Here is a 21,043-nt window from a genome sequence, read left to right on the forward strand (position 1 = left end):
TATTTCCGCTTTATATTCATTTCATATAACCCGCAGATTTATATTAATATTTAAAAATAAAATGAAAATAATTAATTAGCAGTCTACGGATGTAGTAATTCATTTATATAGTAGAGAATTCATGAATATGTTTTTTTCAAACTCAATAGGATTATGAAATATTATTTTTCTAAAATATATTCTTCTGGTATCAAATTTTACGGTTATTTATACGGTTATTTATGATTATTTAGATTCATTATTTGTCACTTTATGAATTTCATTGAAAAGTTGCACAGTTTTCAAAAGCTATTTAATCCGTGCTAAAACTGCAGCATTAAACGAGAGCGAAACTTTCTTAATAAAGACGATTAATGCGCTTCTCTGACTTTAATAAGAAAACTTCACACATGATATCTTGTTTTGTGGCAAGCCTTGTCATTCCATACTTTACAAATCGTATGAAAATATAATTCAAACTCACGTGTGTTATTAAAATTTTATGTAAAATGTTTATCTTTCTAATAGTATAATAATTTAAATTAAAAACATTTAAAACACAATTTACACAATGTAAATCTACATTTCCTACAAAAGTGCATATTATCTAACTTTATTTTTTATATATTATTTATTTAGCGTTTGTTTAAAATAATAAAATTAATTTTACATTGCGTGTTAAATGTCACTGCTGATAATTGATGAAGTGAAATCAAAAGACATGAACATATCGTCGAGATTGTGAATGAGCAGACTATTTTCAATCCGAGAGGGAATTTCGTTCAGGAATCTTTTCGACGTAAGACACGATATACGGACGAGTGCGAACAATCTGAACAAAAAAGCTCGTAAGCTCGTCTGGTACGACGCCGCTGCGTCTGTTCATTTACATAGCCTGATGCATTTATAGATCGTTACACCGCACTGCGTCGCTATTAACTCATATTTTTCACGTTACTCGCCGCATCGTGAGTTACGGACGATTTACTTGAGCGACTTCCTGCACAAAGCTTATAAATATCATGACAGACACAGTGACTGCAGCGTTGTCTACCTTCTAGATCTTCTAGTTGTATTTGTTTCTTTTGTCGGCAAATTTATCTCTGTGTAATAATTATGCTTCCACGATATTATTGTTTTTACACATTATTGGAGATCTTAAATTTATACGAAATTTTTAGAATAGAGTCTAATAAAAACCAGACAACCTGAATCTCTAGTATCAAATTTTTATATATTTTAAGCTCATAATTTTATCAATTGGCGAAATATCAATTTCTTATTCGTTTCATATTAATCTGGATATATTTTTTATAAATTTAAGAATTTTTTTAATTTAGAAGAGATTATTTGCATCACATTTTTGATATTAATTTACAAAATCGTCTATGGAAGATGATTTTGACATATTTTCTTTTGTCTTCAATCGGTGCGTTTGTTCGTTTAGAAAGAAAATTAGTCTGCTGTCTCGGTCGGCTCTCATTAGGAACAACGCTCTATTCATTTTCGAATCAGAGTGCAGATTTGCTCGCGTCTGACATAAACGCGTGTAACTCTGAACCGGAACCTGGTTAATCGCGATCGGCCGTCGCTCAGTTGCGAATGAACGCATTGACGCGATTAGCAGAACTGCGGTGTCGAGGCGCAAACAAAACGCGCGTTTTCTACCCGTCCCTGACGATTCATCGTGGCGAATATTTGACTCGCGCGATCCGAAAGCAAAATACATAACGTGCATCGCCGGACAAACGCATCCGCGCTCGTTCCCTTTTTGCGGCTCGCGTGCGCTCGCGTGCGAATGTTCTCGTCCGGCCGGCGAAAATATCTCGCATATTTTTGTTGGGAATTAATACCGGACCGTAATACCGGCCAGCGGGTGCGCACTGAAAATTCTCTCGACAAACAATCCTCCTGCCACCCACCTATCTCCGTTCTCTCTCTCTCTCTCTCCCCCGTGACGCTAAAGGGCGCACACCGTGGCCGCACGTGTCTGCGATTTCCACGTGTGTCCGTGTCTTGGGGAAAGCGGCTGTATACAGTAATCTACGGGGTGCGTCGTAAAAAAATAGATTAATATGTTCAAACTTTGATGTAATCGATCGCTCGATCGATGGACATTAAAGAAATTACATCTTAACCGGTTGTGGATAAACGTGCATCGAGACCGAAAGGGAAATAAATTGATTTCAACTCGTTTATGTTTATAATTAAATATTAAATTAAATTTTGATTCATCTAAACGAATCTGAAACGAATTAAAAATTTTATTAATTTACACTTTCTTTTCACACGTCGAATCTAGCTCTTAAGTATACCTGAATTGAAAGTTCCAAATGTAATTTAGATTTCATACTTGGACGGACGGTCTTCTCTCCAAACCTGTAGAAAAAAATTTAGCCTTGCTGCTTGGGTGGAGCGTTTTCCAAACCACCTTGTATAGAAGCCTACAGTGTATCTGACAACGTTTGTATACGCTTCGTCTATGTGTTCGACAAGTACACGGATGTCTGGGACCGCTTGTGAGAGCGGGAAAACGCGGGAACCGGCAAAATGGTCAACCGTAACCCCCCGACCCTGGCTCTTCTCGCCCTTTCGTCCCCTCGCAAACCCCCACGGGCGCATATTCGCCGTCTGGAATTCCTCAAGTTTGCCGAGGGACAGAAATTAGTTAGAGCGACGTAATTGCTGGAATGTATGCGTTCGCCCGTTAACGTTATGGCACCTCTCATTACCGTTCTAACGGCAGCTGACACGAGCTTCCGCCTCCAAATGCGCCATTCCCGAAAAAAGAAAGGATCAAAATCACCTTGGGGTGAGGACCGGTGCGATAAAACGTTAGGATCCCATCACGGTATTTCATTCTCGTGAATACATTATATGATCTAGGTGTTCTATCATATATGAAAATAATTTTTCATAAAGTATGTTCACGAAAAGAATAATTTTGCGGATAAATCTAAAAATTTGGCCGGATACAAATCTGGAAATAATTTTGTTGGATCATCAAAAATATCACGTAGGACATTTAAACATGAAATTAATAAAAGGCAAAAATTTTTTATTTTCTAACATCTAATTTGAATGTCGCATATAACAAATATTTTGAAGGCTCAAAAAAATTACTTTTAGATTTGTATCTGGGCAAATTTTTAGATTTGCCAGCAAACTTCTTTCCGTGTATCACACAGAATAGGTATGATTTTCTCTTCCTCTTTTTTTCATTTGTGTAATGTCACGTTCTCAAAATCCACTGGAATATTGTAAAAGATTTTTTAGTTTGTGTTCGATTATTCACCTTCGACTCATAAATAGCCGAAGTCTCGTCGAACGCAGTTTAATCAAGTTCGGCAAGTACGCCGACGATGTGGCGGTTGTCGGGGTCAGTACATGCATTCTATACTAGCCAGGGGAATTTTGTGGACCTCACGCGGTCACCCACTGTAATATTAATGGCTTGAATATGAAATTTGCTTAATCATGACTAACGGGATGACCCAATGGAATCACAATAGGTTCGCTGCCGTTCGCCCGACGCGTCAATTCCAAATAATGACCAACGCGGAGCTCGCGTGAAGAAGCATAAAAAGTGCATGATTCACTACAGCTTTGCAAAATCATATCGATTTTGTGTCTCATCACCCCGAGAAAGTTCGTGAAATTTAATAAAGAATGGTAAAGACGGTTTAATAGAAATAGAAAGTTAATCGAATTTCAAAGTGAAATCGCGTTTACTAACTTACTTTTATTCACTTCAATTTATTCAACTAACTTTCTTGATTCGCAAGAACCACCCTTACATCCAATTACAGTGTATTTTCCCTGAGGTACAAAATTTCAATTTAATTAATCCGATTTCCATAGTTTTTCGATTGATGATATTAAAAATTTTTCTAAAATATTAAAAAAATACATTTCCAAGCAATATTATTTTAGGATATTATCAAATACATTTAATTTTATTAATGTAATTTAGAAATATTAGATATATATGTAAGAATTTTATTCTCTTTACAAACAAAATACCCTCATGAATACTTCAGACATGACCCTAATGGCCAGTAACATTTTCTTGCTTAATTAGTGTGAGTAATGCCGCGCATTTGACCATTTCGTATCTGTGGCTACGACGGTAAAAAGATACCGAGCGTAAAAGAAAATCCGAAGGATGCTAAAAGTGGGAATGACAAATCCGAGGAGACGGGAAAACAAAGCGCGACTGAGGGACCAAAATTACGAAAAACAATGAAAAATGTTCATTAGTTATGGGGGTTATCAAGTACGTCCATTTTCTTCCTAACAAAATCGTCTTGGCTATATCTCACGTTATGCGAAAAACATGTTTGCATACCTTCTGAGTCCCGCATTGCACATCATATATATACATGCATATCATTTTAATATTTCCTCATTAATAAATTAAATTATGATTATCTCATAATTTAATACTGTGTTGATTATTTACTTTATTTACAATTTAACGATAAATCTCGTTAATTATGTTATGCTATGATTTCTATTATGATTTTTAAGAATTAATTAATTTGTAGAGGCCCTCCACCACCCCCGCCGATTTCAATTGACGGTCCTCTTTTCTTGTACATGTTTATTTTAAATTTTCTTACATTTATTATTTTTTATACAACATAATTTAATATTGAAAGATACAGATTAAATATAAAGGTATATAATCAAGTAAAACACATTTCATGTAAAGTTTATATCATAACAAAGTAAAATTCAGTAAAGTTCATTCAATAAAATATAAAAGTTTAATAAGAAAAAAACATTATAATATAATAGAATAATAAAATTGTTGTATTGTTTGGTACAGTAACAAAAATTGTTATTGTTCAGTCAAAATATTTATCTGATAAAATCTAAATTTGTGAAGGCCCTCCACCATCCCCGCCGATTTTGATCGATGATCCTCTTTTCTTTGCTATATGTTATTATATTATTTATGTATTATATTTTTTAATATTTATTCTTTATATATACAATTAAATTTAGTATACAAATAATACAATATAAAATTAAATATAACAATCAAATACAATAGTATAATATAATAAAAATACAAAAGTTTTTACAAGATACAATAGAATAAATTTTTAGTATTCCTATCTGACCGAAAATTTATCAAAATTTTTAATTTATAAAATATAATAAAATTATAATTATAAATTGTTTATTCAAATTTTTATGGTTTTTCTTGCCTACTTGTATTTCTTAATTAAAATTTCGTATTTAACGTTATTAATTATTGTTTTATAATTAATACTTTAAATGAATTTATTATAGAATTTTCAATTTTCAAATTATAATATATATGTTATATATATTATATATTATATAGTATATATTATATATTTGTTAAATCTGCATCAATTCTTTTCCATCCGAATTTTTACCCACCCGAATTTTCATAGCGTTGCTATCTATCGAATTTTAATCTCTATCTACTCGTGAATTTTCCTTATAGTTTTCTTACCTAATCAAATCCCTATTTTGTGCTGGCTAATCCAGCAGAGTTCCATGATTATTCAATATATATTTAGGAAATATATTCAGAAAAGAAATCAATAATCAAAAATATATGAAAGACATAGATGACATTTTGTTATTTCCCTCCCAAAATTACGTGCAATTGCACGAATGATATAAAAAACCTTAACCACTTATTTATTTTGGTTAATATCAATTAATCTTTCATGATTCTTCAGGCCAGATTGGACCTACCTTTCATTGCTCCTGGCCACGTTGCTCCATCGTCGAGTCTGACGATATAGCCAGAGATTCTAGCCACATATAGCCAGAAGTGATAAGGAGATATACTCCTTATCGGCTACTTTTTCAATTCCGACAGATTTTTCACTTTTACACGGACATCAGTCATAAAATCATGTCGATCGCCAGGGCCATTCAAATGTTAATAAAATATGAAATTTGTGATAACGATTTTTAAAATTAATTTATTTATAATATTGCAACATGAGTAATTAAACTTCGATTTAAAATAAAAAAATTTGATTTTTATGTATTATGAATGAAACTTAAGAAAATTGGAAAATAAGTGGAATTAATTATAATTGAATAATAAGTAAAATATTGCATAAAAATAAAAATAAAAATGATTATAATATACATAAAGAATAATATATACTTAAGCCGAAAAAATCTAAGGCCCATATTATTTGCCGTCCGTATTATTCGCATACGATAAAACCGTTATTTAAATTTCACCATAAATCAGGTGAGAATGACAAAAGATTTACGATAAATGACGTGAGATTCAAGCAAGACAATAAATTTCTCATATATTCAGCATGACAATATAATATACAATATGCAATATACAATTTTACAAATTTTATGGTATCAATTATTCATATCAATTCTAAATACTAGATACTATACACATCTATATAATTCATCAATAGTAATTACAATAATAAATAATAATAAATAAGTAATAATAAATAATGTAAATGAAAAAATATATGTTAATATTTATTAAATTAGGATTAAATTAAAAATAAACTTTCAAATATTTTAATATTTTAAAACTAACATTTTAAATAAAAGTAAATGAATAATTTACGATTATGAATTTATATTCCGCGAGAGAAAACATTTATTGAATCTCACGTCATATAAAATTTTGCTTTACTTTACATAAAGCCATAAAGCAAGTTATTAATTAATATGAATGGATAGATTAAACACGATTAGGATCAAATCGACACGTTTGTTATATATAATATAATTCATTATTAATGTTTGCTAAACATTCACTTATGGTTAATGGTATATATTATTAAAAAAATTTTTTAATTAAATTTTATATTATACACATGCATACTATATGTATATATGCACCGATTTAGATATTTAATCCTGGTAATAAAATATAGGGAGAGGAAAGATAGATAAATAAAAAATACACAATATATTCATTTATATTCTTATTACATATAACTATAAAGTATGACTCTCTTTTTAATTCAACCCTCACGACACATGCCCAAACGTCAATAGACACCAGCATGACGCGGTTTCCAGGCCGCTAGGATTCACGGATCCAAACAATAACGCCAGCCCGGCGCACTGGACTTCGTAAAGCCAGGACACCTGACAAACCTTCACTGCAAGGGCACGTTTCCTCCGGAAGGCGAGAGTACATGCCTACTCTCAAACTACTTTAAGCCTCTTTTGGGCAGCTTGCAGTATAGACGCAATAGAGATTTCCCGAAGGTCTCGTACGCCTAGAATGTGGGCTCAGGATAGATCGGAGGACCGTGACCTCCAGTCAATCCCTGCCCCGACTGGACTATTGGTCTAGTATGCTCAGTCTAGGATAGTCCTAGACACAATGCCCAATCAATTTAGACAGTGGCGATCGGGCCTTTATTATGGTTTTAAACCATAATAATCCAACTTAGAGAGTCATAGTTTATATATAATACCATTTATATTTTTGCCCATCCATATTAATATGTATTATTAAAATATTTAAAATAAAAATTTAATGTTTTTGAAGAATACTAATTTAATTGAATTTCTTATGTTAAATATTTATTTTAAAAATTTAATGACTTTAATAAATCATATATGTTAAAATATTTCTAAAAAAATACTTAATAAAATAAACTCTATTATTATTACATTATTTGTTACTTTATATGTTTTATATATATATATATATATATATATATATATATAGAGAGAGAGAGAGAGAGAGAGAGAGAGAGAAAGAATAAATAAAATAATTTAATTGTTTTAAGAAATTAAATATATATATATATATATATATATATATATATAATTTTTATTTTGCGAGATTGTTTGATAATTTTTAAGAAATTAATACTCGTAAAATGCGAAAAACAATATAACATAATAAATCGATATAATGAGCTGTATTTCATAAGCTCTTTGTGTTTGTACAAGTGCATTACAAAACAATAAATAAATATCGTACGTGCATTACAAAACAATAAATAAATAAATGTCGTACCAGGATTAAATATACATCCCAAACTGTTTAAATCTATCCATTTTAGGGCAACGAATTTGTGAAAACATATCCAATTGCAAAGCTTTTATAATAAAATACATAAAGATAATCTAATATAAGTTTCACAAATTTGTTACCCCAATATAAAAAAAATTATCACTCACCGACCCGATGCGCAACAGCGGAGTTAATCTGCAACGTAGCTACGATGATTCTGTAACATAGAAAGAGAATATTCAAATTATAGCAGCGCTCGAAACAATAGATACTTCAAAAATTTTTACGTATATCGAATCTTGTTTATCAATTAGATATTTATTAAAATAATTCATAAATATTTTTCAAAAAAGATTTTTTTTAAATAAATTCATTCATATTAAACTTTAAATACTATTTTTTTTTCCCAAACTATAAATTTTAAACTTTAAACTCATCAAAATTCAGTGATCCAAATAAATGAGAAAAAAAGTAATTTTATCTTAATAAAAAATATATACTTACCGCAAGGTTGCTCCGCCGGTGCCCGATGCCTCTCCTAGGCCTCCTCCTCCTCTCAAGATGTCGGGTCGTCGGATGTCCTCGCAGCACAAGACACTCGCGAAAAACACTCGCGAATTATTATAATCGCGCGCGGACTAATTTTTGCTGCTCGTGAAAATATCAAGTTACGTCGGTCCAGTCAGCACCCGAGTCGGTGAGCTTTTCGGGACACACGGTAACTCCTCAAGCAAAGGCTAGGACCGAAGCGGAAGAAGACGAATCGACTGACTTGAATCCGACGTCTCTTGTTTCTTAGAAATCACGTCTAAAATTGGCTCAACCATCGCATAGCCAACGGTTCAGATCGAATCACCAGGGCGGATACCATACACGTGATATCAAAAGTCACCCGGGCTATCGAGAAGGCTGGTAGATGTGACGAGAGAGAAGGTACCCACCGCCGATGCCTAACAATCTAGACAATCGGACAACTGGGATCCAGCCTCTCGGCACACGCAATAACCGCCCGAACTAAGCTCTGATCGAGTCAGATTAAACGCGATTTGTTTGTTTGAGGAAGGGGAAGGATATCAAGGAAGGGAAAATAAAGGTCGTTGGCGATTAAATAATCGCATGCGCCACATAGGAGCCCTTTCACGACTCGTGGCGATGCTGTGTCGAAAATGAGAATAGTCCGCGCGCTCCAGACTAATACGCGCTTATATAATCGCGTATGTCAGTGCGTGAAACGCACGCGCCACATAAGAGCCCTTTCATGACTCGTGGCAATGCTGTGTCGAAAATAAGAAATCAAGAGAATAAGCGACGAAAACAAGTCAGCCGATTGAAATCTTGCCGATTGGGACCGAACCACTTGTCGAAGACAGAGCGTGTTCTCAATCAGCCGTTTAATGCAGTTTGCAACTGTGCGAAACACAACACATCAAGCGGTAGCGAGTGCGTGTAACATTCACAGCCGGCATCACCAGTGCCGCGGCGCACGTGGCGTGAAGACGTAGCCGACTACGTCTCAATGAGATCCCGCGCTCCCTGCACCCCTTGACAGTGCGACTGACCGGCACGAACTGTGATATTTTTCAAACGAGCCCTCGCAGGACGAGGAAAAGTCTTTTAGTCCGATTTGTCACGACACTCCCGAAGCAAACGCGCGACGCGACGGACTGGCTACAGTTCGTTCGTTCAGTTGAATCGGCGGCGGAATATCGGTTAAAAACCGACAATTAATGCGTGAAACGCATTAATTAACTTTGCCACATAAGAGCCATTTCACGACTCGTGACTATGTTGTGTTAGTTAACGTTATTAATAACAGTAATATTACCTAATGTTAATATTAATGCTAGTAATAACGGTGCAACGGGTACTGTTAGCTTCTTCGTCTTTGGAAATTCCGTTGGGGAAGCCAACGAAACCCCTCGGAATACTGAGCCCCTCTGCCACGTCAAGGCCGTACCCTTTAGAGGGGTTATCATTCACAAAAGTTAAAGGAATAAGTCGCGTGACATATGTATATACTTTATTAAGAAGTCAGTCTTTCGATACGTTTAATCAATCGTTTAATCAATCGTTAATAAGAATTTACTATTTATACAACAATGTTCGATACCATCTAGCAATGAAAAAATGCGAAGAAACGCGGAGCGACGCGCATCGCTGCCTACCCTTACAAACGCCAATTAAAGAATGATAACACGTGAAGTACTCGTAAATACAATAAGCACTGCGCGATGTGTACGACGCGTAAACAAAGCTACGACAGCTACAATGTGTGTAAAATGAAATAGTCAACAATATTATAAATAATACCTAATTAATACAAGACGCTAAAACATCTTTCGATTACTAAACATTAAATGTAATCTTTAAGTTTTAAATACCTTCTGAATAATAACGTATTATTGTGTATTTGCTGTTTTGTTTGATAAACATATGTAGATATTTCATATATCTTATGTATATTACGATAAACAATTATTACAACAAATAAATTAGCTGTTACTATGTATGCATGTACAAAATATCATATAAATTACAATAAAATCTAGAATAAGAATTTAAAAGTGTCCAATGTTAAAGATATTTGAATTTGACCATTATTATAAAGATAATAATCTGTAATTATCGTGAGTCTAGTATGCGTGTATCGTTTCAATTATGATAGATTATACTAAATACTTTCAACAATGTTTGTCGATGTTTGCAAATTTTTATATGCCACACAAAATGTAATTAATATGCTTTGAATATTTTAAGAATTAATTTTATATTAGATTACATTCATAAAAAAGGCTGTGTTTGACGTTTTTTTAATTATTAACGCTTTTCCGCGATCTTGATTAGTTCTTTCGTTTTACTAAAAAACTATGACTTGAATAATTTTTTAGGTATCTAAAAATAAAGAAAAATTAATTTCTTGAAAAACGAGTTCCGGAAATACTTCTTCTAGTATGAGGTACACATGCATCTCATATATTATATGTATATAATTTTAATATTTATGATTATATACATATATACATATATTATATGTATATAATTTTAATATTTATAAACACATATGATGATGTAAGTATTATTTGATTATTTGAATAATTTGATTTAAATATAAATAATTTATTTTGTTTCATTAGTAAGATTTTTATATTTAACATAAGTGAGTTATATAAAACAGTAATTTGCTATTATATAAGAATAGTGTATGTGTGTGTCATCAACTTCAAAGTCAAGAATGTTAATTGAGGAAATGTAAAGTCCATTATAAGCAATATTTGTTATCGAGCAGTGTTCGTAAAAAAATTAAGAAAACAAAGAAGTTTTGTTGTAAAATATTATTGTATTATTATGTCGTATTAAACCGTAATATTTTACAACTAAATTTAAATAAATTGCCATGTCCCAGGATTTCAAACAGCTTTATTGTATATATCTTTGATTTATAAAATCAGTAAAAACATTTTCATGTCACAGTAATGGCTTCTTTCAATATTGGCTCGCTTGACAGACATATAACTACTGTCGCGTATAATGAAAGATTGTACCACTGAAAGGTAGTCCGATGTCGAATTCTCTGAAGAGAAATAGTTTTATCGTCTTCCTCTCCCCCTCTTTAGCTCCAGGTCTCGCTGGCAGACTTCCTTTCGTAATACGAAATAAATGCGTGATTTTGGAATTGAAACGACAGAATGACTGATTAATTCGCGCAAAGAAAGCGTGACATGAAATTTCGATCAAGCTAAAGCACGCTATTTTGACTATTACATTACTTCGTCGACGAATACTGCCGACTTCTACGAAATCAACAGAATTCCGTAGCTAATCGATAAAACAAGACTCACATACTTCAATCTATCTCTGACTGTCACCTTTTCAAAGTTTCTTCTGTACGAAACCGTGACGAACTATGTTTGAAAGCGTTTGAAAAAGAAAAATGGCGTCTAACATTCGCGATCTTGTGAGCTTCAAACCGCCTTCCAGCAAAAATCCCGTTGAATTTAATCAAATGGATCAAAAAGTTTTTCGCAAAATTTCTTCTCAAATTTTCAACGTTTAACTTTCACTTAATATTAACGTTAACAATTAATTCTCGGAAAGTCGTGCCCGACCTGACAAATATACGACACAATGAAGATATATAAGATTAGATGAAGAAGTTCTTTTTAAAACGCAAAAAAGTACGCAAAAGAATTCGATAACGCCTATTTTTATCAATGTAGATTAACTTTAATCTCAGTTTAATTTATTCTTTATCTCTTACTAATAAAATCTCCAAATGTCAAAGCTTTCAATTTTTATTATTAATAATTATGAGCATATCCAAGATTTTTTTAAGAGAAAAAGTTTATTAATTTTGTTGACACATAAACAGCAGTTTTTTATGTTAATAAATTGCTTTTTTAAATATTTTAAAGCTTATAATATCTCTTCATTCCTGATGTTGAATGAAAAAAATATTAGATTTTGTAAATCATAACTTTAACTTTGTTTTTTTTAATTTCAGAGGAGGGATTGAACTTCCTAAATCTCTTGGATATGTTCTTAATTAATTTAATCAATGATTAATTTATTTGACAGAATTATTTAAAACAAACAATCCAATTAGTTCATAATTTAATTTTCTTTCTCTGTGTAAAAAATTAATAATTTTACTTACACTAACAAAATAATGTATATTCGACAAGTTAATCATCGATTAAATTAATTTGGAATTTGGTCAAATCATTTCTAATATATTTTGAAAATTTATTGTAATATTTGTAATATTTTCCACTGGAAAACATTTATCTTCAATCGAAAAGATAGACGCTCAGATTTATCGGCCGCGTGAAGCTTCATCAAGAGACATGAGCTAACATGACGAGATTTTGTTGGATTCTGCTCTGCCCCGAATGACCGGAAAACACATGATATTTTCAAAGTATGGCTTTTGTGATGCGGAGTTTGCGAGATTTGTGTAAAATATACAATGTAAACACGGGAATGACGTATTGCGTCCTTCGACAACCTGTCAACCGAATATCGCTTGTTCTATCAGCGCAAAAATATTGCTACAGTACCGAAAGTGAGCACCATCATAACCTCTACTTGAAAGCATGGGAATAGCATTATCATTAAAATCATTCGAATCACACAAATAAGATATGCTATCGTCCGGCGATGGAAATAAATAATTTTAATGTTTAATGAATATTTATGTTGGCGAAGAGAACTGTTACTTTTCATTTATTAATCTTTCTAAAATCTACATCAATTACATATATAATTAAAAAAAAAAATATTGAAGTCTTGCTTTAATATAAAAAAAGATTTATTTTTGGTATATATATATATATATATATATATATATATATGCATAAGAATGTATATTTTATGTGCAAAACTTTTTATTTATCTTCAGCAACAGATCGTCCAAAGATTACTAGTAATCTAACAAACATACAATCATTGATAAATGAAACCGAATCCGTGGTACAGGATGCAGCAACTCATAAAAAACAAAGTGAACAACAAAAAGAAGATGAAGAGGAAAAAGCAAATCGTGAAAGATCAAAAAGAATGATGAATTATGGATTTGCAGCATTTGGTATATCCATGAGCCTTGGCTTTACTTATTTAGTATACGAATTAGGAAGACCTAATTATGATGAACATGGAAATGTCATTGAAGATGAATTTTCTCATTTACCATTCTTTGAACAAATCTACAAAAGAGTCAGGAGAGAACTAAATTATTATACAAGAGTATGATTCTTTTATAATTATATTTATATACACATTTGTTACTTTCTTATTATATTGAATCAAGTTTAATAAAGCAGTATATAAGAAGCCTTATAAAATAAGTTTGACATTTTTAAAATTTTTACATTTGTTAAATTCTTTTTATATAGTTTATTTTTTAACTTCAGAAGTGGATTTAACATAGAATTATAAAAATTAATATTAATAATTATAAAAATTAATTTCTTATTATGTTTATAGTTAGTACAGGAACCCAGTAGAGAAAAGTTATTACCTGATCCATTGAAACATCCATATATTCAGCCACCCTATACCTTAGTTTTAGAGTTGACAGATCTTCTTGTACATCCAGATTGGACAGTAAGTATCTTGGAGTTTTAATGTAATTTAATTCAGTAATTGTAATGTGTGTATATCATATATATATATATATATATATATATATATATATATGATATACACACATTACAATTACTGAATATATATATATATATATATATAATCAACAATTACTGAATATATATATATATATAAAATGTGTGTGTGTGTGTGTGTGTACTATTTATAGTATCAAACTGGATGGAGATTTAAAAAACGACCTGGAGTGGATCAGTTTTTAGAAGCAGTTGCCCCACCTCAATTTGAAATTGTGATTTATACAGCTGAACAAGGAATGGTATAATCATTGATTTTAATTTTTCTTTTTTGCACGTCATTTTATTTCTATTTTTATCGTTTACTTGAAAAAAATTATATTCATCGATTTCAATTACAGACAGTATTTCCTATTTTGGATGCACTTGATCCAAATGGCTATATAATGTATAGATTAGTTAGAGACGCTACGCGTTTTGTGGATGGACATCACGTTAAAGATCTGGGAGCTCTCAATCGTGATCTTAGTAAAGTAATTATTATTATAATATTAAAAGAAGCATCTTTCTTTTCATTATGAAATTTTTCTACAATATAACTATTGTATGTTATAATTATAGGTTATTGTTATCGATTGGAATGACGAGAGTGTAAAATTACATCCAGAAAATGCATTTAAACTTCCTCGATGGACGGGTAACGATGATGACACTATGTTATATGACTTAGCGGCATTCCTCAAAAGTAAGATGAATCTTAAGTACTACTATATGCTCTAAAAATTTTATTTAACATTATTATTGCTGGTAACAATTTTATAAATAAATTATAAATATTAGCATTATTATAATTTCTACTGACTAACAAGGGTATTTTTTTTAGCAATATTAACATCAAATGTACAAGATGTGCGAGATGTGTTAAATTATTATAGACAGTTTGATAATCCCTTGGAAATGTTTAAAGAAAATCGACGAAAATATTTGGTAAATTGCAATAGTAGCATTATAATCCTTATAATAAAATGTTTTTTTAATTATAATGGCGATTGTTAGCAGATGCAAATGGAAGAAGAACAAAATAAGGCGCAACAGGACAGCAGTAAAATACTTACTTCGAAATGGAAACCATCTTTTCTACGAAACCGCTAGTCAAAAGAAATCAACCGCATTAAAATTTGTAATATTGGATCACTGAAGTGCACAAGATATTCAATTATTTTATAGCGACTGATATTGTGCATAATGATTATCATTTAATTTTTATTAATAAAATACAATGTTAAATGATGTTCTCAAAATAATTCTATTCATTTATAACATACGTAATACCAATATTACATCACGTAATGAATATAAAATGTATGTAATAAAATATTTTTTTAGAAACATACACAAATTTTTACAAACACACACAAATAACTTTGGTATATATTATATACCAAAGTAAAGTAAGTTGATATATATTATATACCAAAATATAAAAATATTAACGTCAAATAATATATTTCAATTGTATAGTTAATTGTAAATTATTTAAATACGCTTTTTCCTGCTATTTTCTGATTTAACTTTCGGCAATAGTATTCCTTGTAATACATCACTATCTTCAATGTACGTAAGATCGTGTTCTTGAGAAACGCTAATCAATTCTTGAGTATTGACAGGTGTAGGTATATATTCCGGCTCATCTTGTGATTGCATATTGGAATGATTCAGAGTCGAGGATTCTAACCAATTTAAAACTTTTTGATGAGATCCTGCCCCTACCGGTACAGGTACGTCTTCACGTATTTCCCAAACTGCAAGAAGTTCTGGGGCTAATAGATCTATATACGATCCTAACGTGGCTAATGATTGTTTCCATGTTGATTCAAAACCGTCATCTGCATTTTCTTCGGTTGATTTTACAGGGCGGCTGAGCGTTTTATTCGAGAAATCTATAAAATTATTTTATGTTTTGCATTATTTGACACTTATGTATAGTAAAAATGCGTTTAAAAACAGAAATGTTCATTTACTTTCATATATGTATTGCATATTGCATTTGTCGGTAAGAGTTAAAGGTACTAGCGGCTCAGGTTGAGCTGATAAAGCTTTCTCCCACATGTCTAATGCATAACAAGCTTTGCCATTTACAGGAGAGTACTTGTCCAATATATTTTCGTGTGTTACACATTGATAAAATATATCACCTGAGAAGAGCAAGAAGATATGTATATATATCATGTTTTCAAATATTAAAATAAAAGATATTTTAATATAAATATAATGTAATTATACCAATAGAATTTTGAATAAAGTGGAATATTGCTGCTTTCTTTACATCTGCAACTAACATACTACCAACGTTACATAATTTAAATCTGCTTCGTAAATACGGATTTAAACACATTCCTTGCAATTGGGATTCATTCAACGTTTCTGCAATATATGGAGGTGTGAAGGGCAAATTAAAAGAATGGGAATCCTCTTCATTCAACCACGTGTTCAAAATTATTGTGTTTTCGCCAGATTTTTGAGTTGAAAGGACAATAATTTCCTTATCATCGCTGTAATTAATATTAACACTGATTATATAATCACAATTATTAGAATTAAAATTTTAATTTAACATTATTAACCTATTTGTTACAGCTGCTAATAATGGGACATCCTTAAATTGATGCGTCCATTTCTGACGTACGCATTGCTTTGGAGAACGATTATCGCACATTAAGAAAGAATGATAAGTGCCCAAGTATCGACAACAATTATGTTTACTCGGTGCTTCTACCGACAAACTTTCACAATTTTCCAAATTAAATTTTGGACATAACGTAATACACGCTCGATCAAGACTAGTCTGTAAAATAATCAGAATAATAATAATATTCTAATAATAAATTCCCTAAATCAAGGGGCTATTTCTAATGAAAAAATTTGAGAACAATTAAAAATTCTCTTATTGATTGTAAATTTGATTTTATTAAAATGTATTTAGGATATATTGAATATAAATCTAAACAAGATTCTATGAATAATGTTCAAAAAAGTCCTAAATCAAAAGATACTGACATCTTTGAGGAATGTGTAATTAACATTTCTGATATATAATTATACTCATACAATAATATTCTAATATAATAGATGACAAATATGTATTATGTATTTTAAATATGTGAAATTTATAATAATGTGAGAAAATAAATAGATTTAAAACTTGTTAATTTCTTACCCTAGTATCGAGATAATGCAAACAACATCTATCCACATAAATCAAAAGGTTTGGATCTGTTTCTTGAAATCTTATGCATCCCCAAGCATCGCCCATACGAGTTGTATTGTCTTGTAATAGAGCGCCACTACTAATATAATTTCTATAAAAAAAAAATACTGATACTGGAAAGATAATACATAATTAAAATATGAGATACAAAAAAATACTTACGCACTATTTATATCCCACAAAGACAATATTTTTTCTGCATTAAGTGTACAATGATAATTGATATTAGTTAAACTCAAATCAGCACTGACATATGGTATTTTTGATGCTTGTCTATTAACTTCATTAAGTAGTAAATTACTTCCAGAATTGGATAATGTATAAAGAGTACATTGATTTTTGTGTCTTCCTAAAATTCTACCTAGAATTCAAGATATATATATATATATATATATATATATATATATAATTATTAACAAACACAATAAACTTTTAGATATATAATATAATTTTATATTTAAATACAAGATTACTGACACACGTACATGTATTATTAATCTTGCTCTGTCTAATTTCATACAATGATCTATGTAATTTACATTTAGCTGAATTTTGTAGTAATGGCTTCCATATGAAATTTTCCATAGGTACAATATGTGCAGCAACTAAAAATATTTCAATATAAGAAAGACATAAAAAATAATTAACACAAATTAATATTATATCTATGAACATATAACTCTATATCAAGAAAGTACCTAAATCTTCCATAAATGGAAATAGCAGAACATCCCAGTCATTTAACTGAACGTAATTTAAAGATCCACCAGTATAATACCAATTGTAAGTCTAAAAAATATTTTAGCAATCCTAAATTAAATATCCTATCATCTTATAATGTACAATTTATTTCTTTAGATATTTTATATAATTGTCAATCAATATCAAAACGATACTAAAAATTATAATTTATCAAGCATACCCCTTCAAAATAAGGATCTGGATCCATTTCAAGCAATTCAGCTATGTCGGCAATATATCTAGGTACATTTGCTTTATATCCTTCACTTCCTCTTTTCCATTTTATGTTTTTTTTGCGTAGTGGTTTAAATTCTATCCAAATATATTTTTAGCAAATTAACATCAAACATACGAATTATTTCTAATCTTATAAATGTACATGTATATGTATGTGTATACACACACACACACACACACACACACACGCATACACACACACACACATACACACATATATGTGTACAACCTTTTTTGTGTCTTTCATAATAATTCAATATTCTATTTATATCATCTTTTAGATGGCTTTTCACAGTAAGGAGTTGTAAGGCTGGATCTTCCTCGCTAAGCACTGTAAAATATATTTAAAGAAATGCTCTATATTTAATAAAATCAAGAGCTTACGCTATAATATGATTTTTGATATTTTAAATAAGCTATAAGAAATTAAAGTTTTTTAAAACTAAAATAATTTTTTAAAATATTAACAAGATAAACATAAGAAAAAAGGATTATATTATTTCTAACAAAATTTCAAATTATATCAATCACAATTACCTGTTCTTGATAATTTTGCAGGTGGTAATAATGGTTTTGGTAAATCACAATTATATGGAAAGTCTTGATAGAGTCCCATAGCACTCTCCTCATCCCAGTTCTCAATACATGGCGTTTTGTTTAAATTATAACCCGGCATTATATGATGTGGATAATTTTTCAAAAATGCATTACTCATTTTATTCAGCAAACAGTTTTCAGCATGTTTAAATGCCTTTGACTTCAATTCTTGTTCCCTCATGGCTCAATCGAGTCTGATACTTTAAAGAATTAAACATATACAGTTTTGTACTTGTAATTCTTTCTATTCAAGAAATAAAAAAATTTTTAATTAAAAAAATAAAAGAATGTTAAATAAATAAATAATTCTTTCTTTATATCGACATATTTAATTATTATGTTACGATAACATTATTTTTGCAGCGAAACATCGTGAGATATTTATCACAAGCTATAATGAGTACAAACAAAACATTTATTTGAAAAGAAATCTACAATTTACTTGTATAACTGATCTGTTTTTTTGTAACTGAGCTAATGTATTACATTATAGTCGTTGTATTTAAAACAAAATAGTATATTGGAAGTTTGACAAAAATAAGATAGAAAGTTTTAATACAATCCATGCAGAAATAGAAAAACAAACCTAATATAACCTAATATTACGCAAAAAGAAGTCTCGGAACCACCACGTGCGGATCTTTGATACTACTGTAGTTTACTGTCATAATCTCCCATATGTTATTGTCAATACTGGTTACACTATTAAGAAGACATTGACAATACCGACCACAATCACTACGTATTCTATCTATCCGATAGATGACGCACGCGTACGTTTTCGGTGGCGGCATTCGACCCTCAAAGCGCTTGTACTACACGTGTTTCACATCTTTTTTATTGAGGCAAAAAAGTGTGAACATGTAAACAAAAAATGTGAGGGGAGTTTTTTTCACAATTTTTTTAATAGGGTGCACCTGCGGATTTTTAAAAGGCTGTAACTTTTTAAAAAATAGACGTAGAGACATGGGACAAAGACGGATCTTCTTCATTTTGCATTCCGCAAATGTTTATGTTAAATACATATATTCTTATCATGACGACACATATCATGTGTATATACAAGATGAATATGCCAGAATAAAATATAAAATATCTCGTAAATTATTGATTTTTTGACACTTGTACCTCAACACTTTTTTATTTAAAATAATTAGGGGAATCATATTGCATAATAAAAATATTATTTTTTTCTCATTCGAATTTTCATAGCGTTGCTATCTATCCGCGAATTTTAATGCATTTTCTCGGATAAGTAAAAATATAGCGAATAGTCTACCTAATCGAATTCCTGTTTTGTGCTGACTAATCCAGCAGGGTTCATAACCCGCGATCGTGCGATAATAAGTGTTCAGAAAAGGAGTTGAATATTTAGAAATCTATGTTGAAAACATTGATGGCGTTCCTCTCCCCCCCTCTCCCCATAATTACGTGCAATCGCACGTATATATAAAAATTTTTAACAATCATTTACTCATTTTGATTAATATGTTATTGACTAATCTTTTCTGATTCTTCAAGCCAGATTGAACCTACCTTTCGTTGCTCCTGACCACGTTGCTCCATCGTCGACTCTGATCTTATAGTCAAAGATTCTGGTTACATATAACCAGAGATAATAGGAGATATATTCCTTCAATTACCGACTAATTATTAATTATTATTAATGTTGACAGATTTTTTGCTCGATTTTTACACGTGCACGTTGATGATATAATCCATCGCGGGGGCCATTCAAACAATTAATAAAATATAAAATTTGTGATAATGGTTTTTAAAATTAATTTATTAATAATAAATCGCATTTTTGTGCAACGCGTGTAATTAATCTTTGAGTCAAAGTAAAGAAATTCGATTATATATCGATTATATATATGAATCGAATTTTTAAAAAAATCGAATGATAAATTAAAAATATTTTGCATAAAAATGAAAATAAAAATAATTGTAATGTGTATATAATGAATAATATAATGTACATAATAAAGAATATAAACTCGAAAATCTAAGGCCGTATTATTTGATCAAAACTGTTATTTAAATCTTATTGTGATTCAGATAAGAATGCCGTAAAAGATTCAAAATGAATGA

The 21,043-nt window shown here is 30.5% G+C and overlaps 2 protein-coding genes across 5 annotated transcripts; one reads left to right on the forward strand and one right to left on the reverse strand.

Annotated features, from left to right (window-relative positions):
• The first annotated feature begins 12,825 nt into the window (after positions 1 to 12,825).
• Positions 12,826 to 15,413, forward strand: LOC105427292 (mitochondrial import inner membrane translocase subunit TIM50-C). 3 transcript variants are annotated; one of them, XM_089073907.1, is made up of 8 exons: positions 12,826 to 13,055; positions 13,398 to 13,735; positions 13,976 to 14,095; positions 14,304 to 14,411; positions 14,511 to 14,642; positions 14,731 to 14,854; positions 14,993 to 15,096; positions 15,166 to 15,413. In XM_089073907.1, the coding sequence occupies exons 1-8, from the start codon at positions 12,914 to 12,916 to the stop codon at positions 15,259 to 15,261; spliced, it is 1,164 nt and encodes a 387-aa protein (XP_088930033.1). In that variant the 5' UTR covers positions 12,826 to 12,913; the 3' UTR covers positions 15,262 to 15,413. The 3 variants fall into 3 exon arrangements, with proteins under 3 accessions (XP_088930033.1, XP_088930031.1, XP_088930032.1); XM_089073905.1 differs by having other exon boundaries at positions 12,827 to 13,055; positions 13,392 to 13,735; XM_089073906.1 differs by having other exon boundaries at positions 12,827 to 13,055; positions 13,392 to 13,735; positions 15,169 to 15,413.
• TAF1C-like (TATA box-binding protein-associated factor RNA polymerase I subunit C-like) lies at positions 15,397 to 20,692 on the reverse strand. Of its 2 annotated transcripts, XM_089073903.1 has the most exons (12): positions 19,539 to 20,692; positions 18,893 to 19,152; positions 18,585 to 18,686; positions 18,300 to 18,430; positions 18,076 to 18,166; positions 17,863 to 17,982; positions 17,540 to 17,738; positions 17,327 to 17,468; positions 16,734 to 16,954; positions 16,393 to 16,661; positions 16,131 to 16,304; positions 15,397 to 16,049 (listed from the first exon to the last, which is right to left on the reverse strand). In XM_089073903.1, exons 2-12 carry the CDS (start codon positions 19,131 to 19,133, stop codon positions 15,646 to 15,648), a joined length of 2,094 nt encoding a protein of 697 aa, XP_088930029.1. In that variant the 5' UTR covers positions 19,134 to 19,152; positions 19,539 to 20,692; the 3' UTR covers positions 15,397 to 15,645. The 2 variants fall into 2 exon arrangements, with proteins under 2 accessions (XP_088930029.1, XP_088930030.1); XM_089073904.1 differs by lacking the exons at positions 18,893 to 19,152; positions 19,539 to 20,692 and having other exon boundaries at positions 18,300 to 18,432; positions 18,586 to 18,686.
• Between the last annotated feature and the right edge of the window lie 351 nt (positions 20,693 to 21,043).

The sequence above is a fragment of the Pogonomyrmex barbatus genome, unplaced genomic scaffold, assembly GCF_055798465.1.
Source record: "Pogonomyrmex barbatus isolate J1 unplaced genomic scaffold, ASM5579846v1 scaffold16, whole genome shotgun sequence".
Taxonomy (NCBI): domain Eukaryota; kingdom Metazoa; phylum Arthropoda; class Insecta; order Hymenoptera; family Formicidae; genus Pogonomyrmex; species Pogonomyrmex barbatus.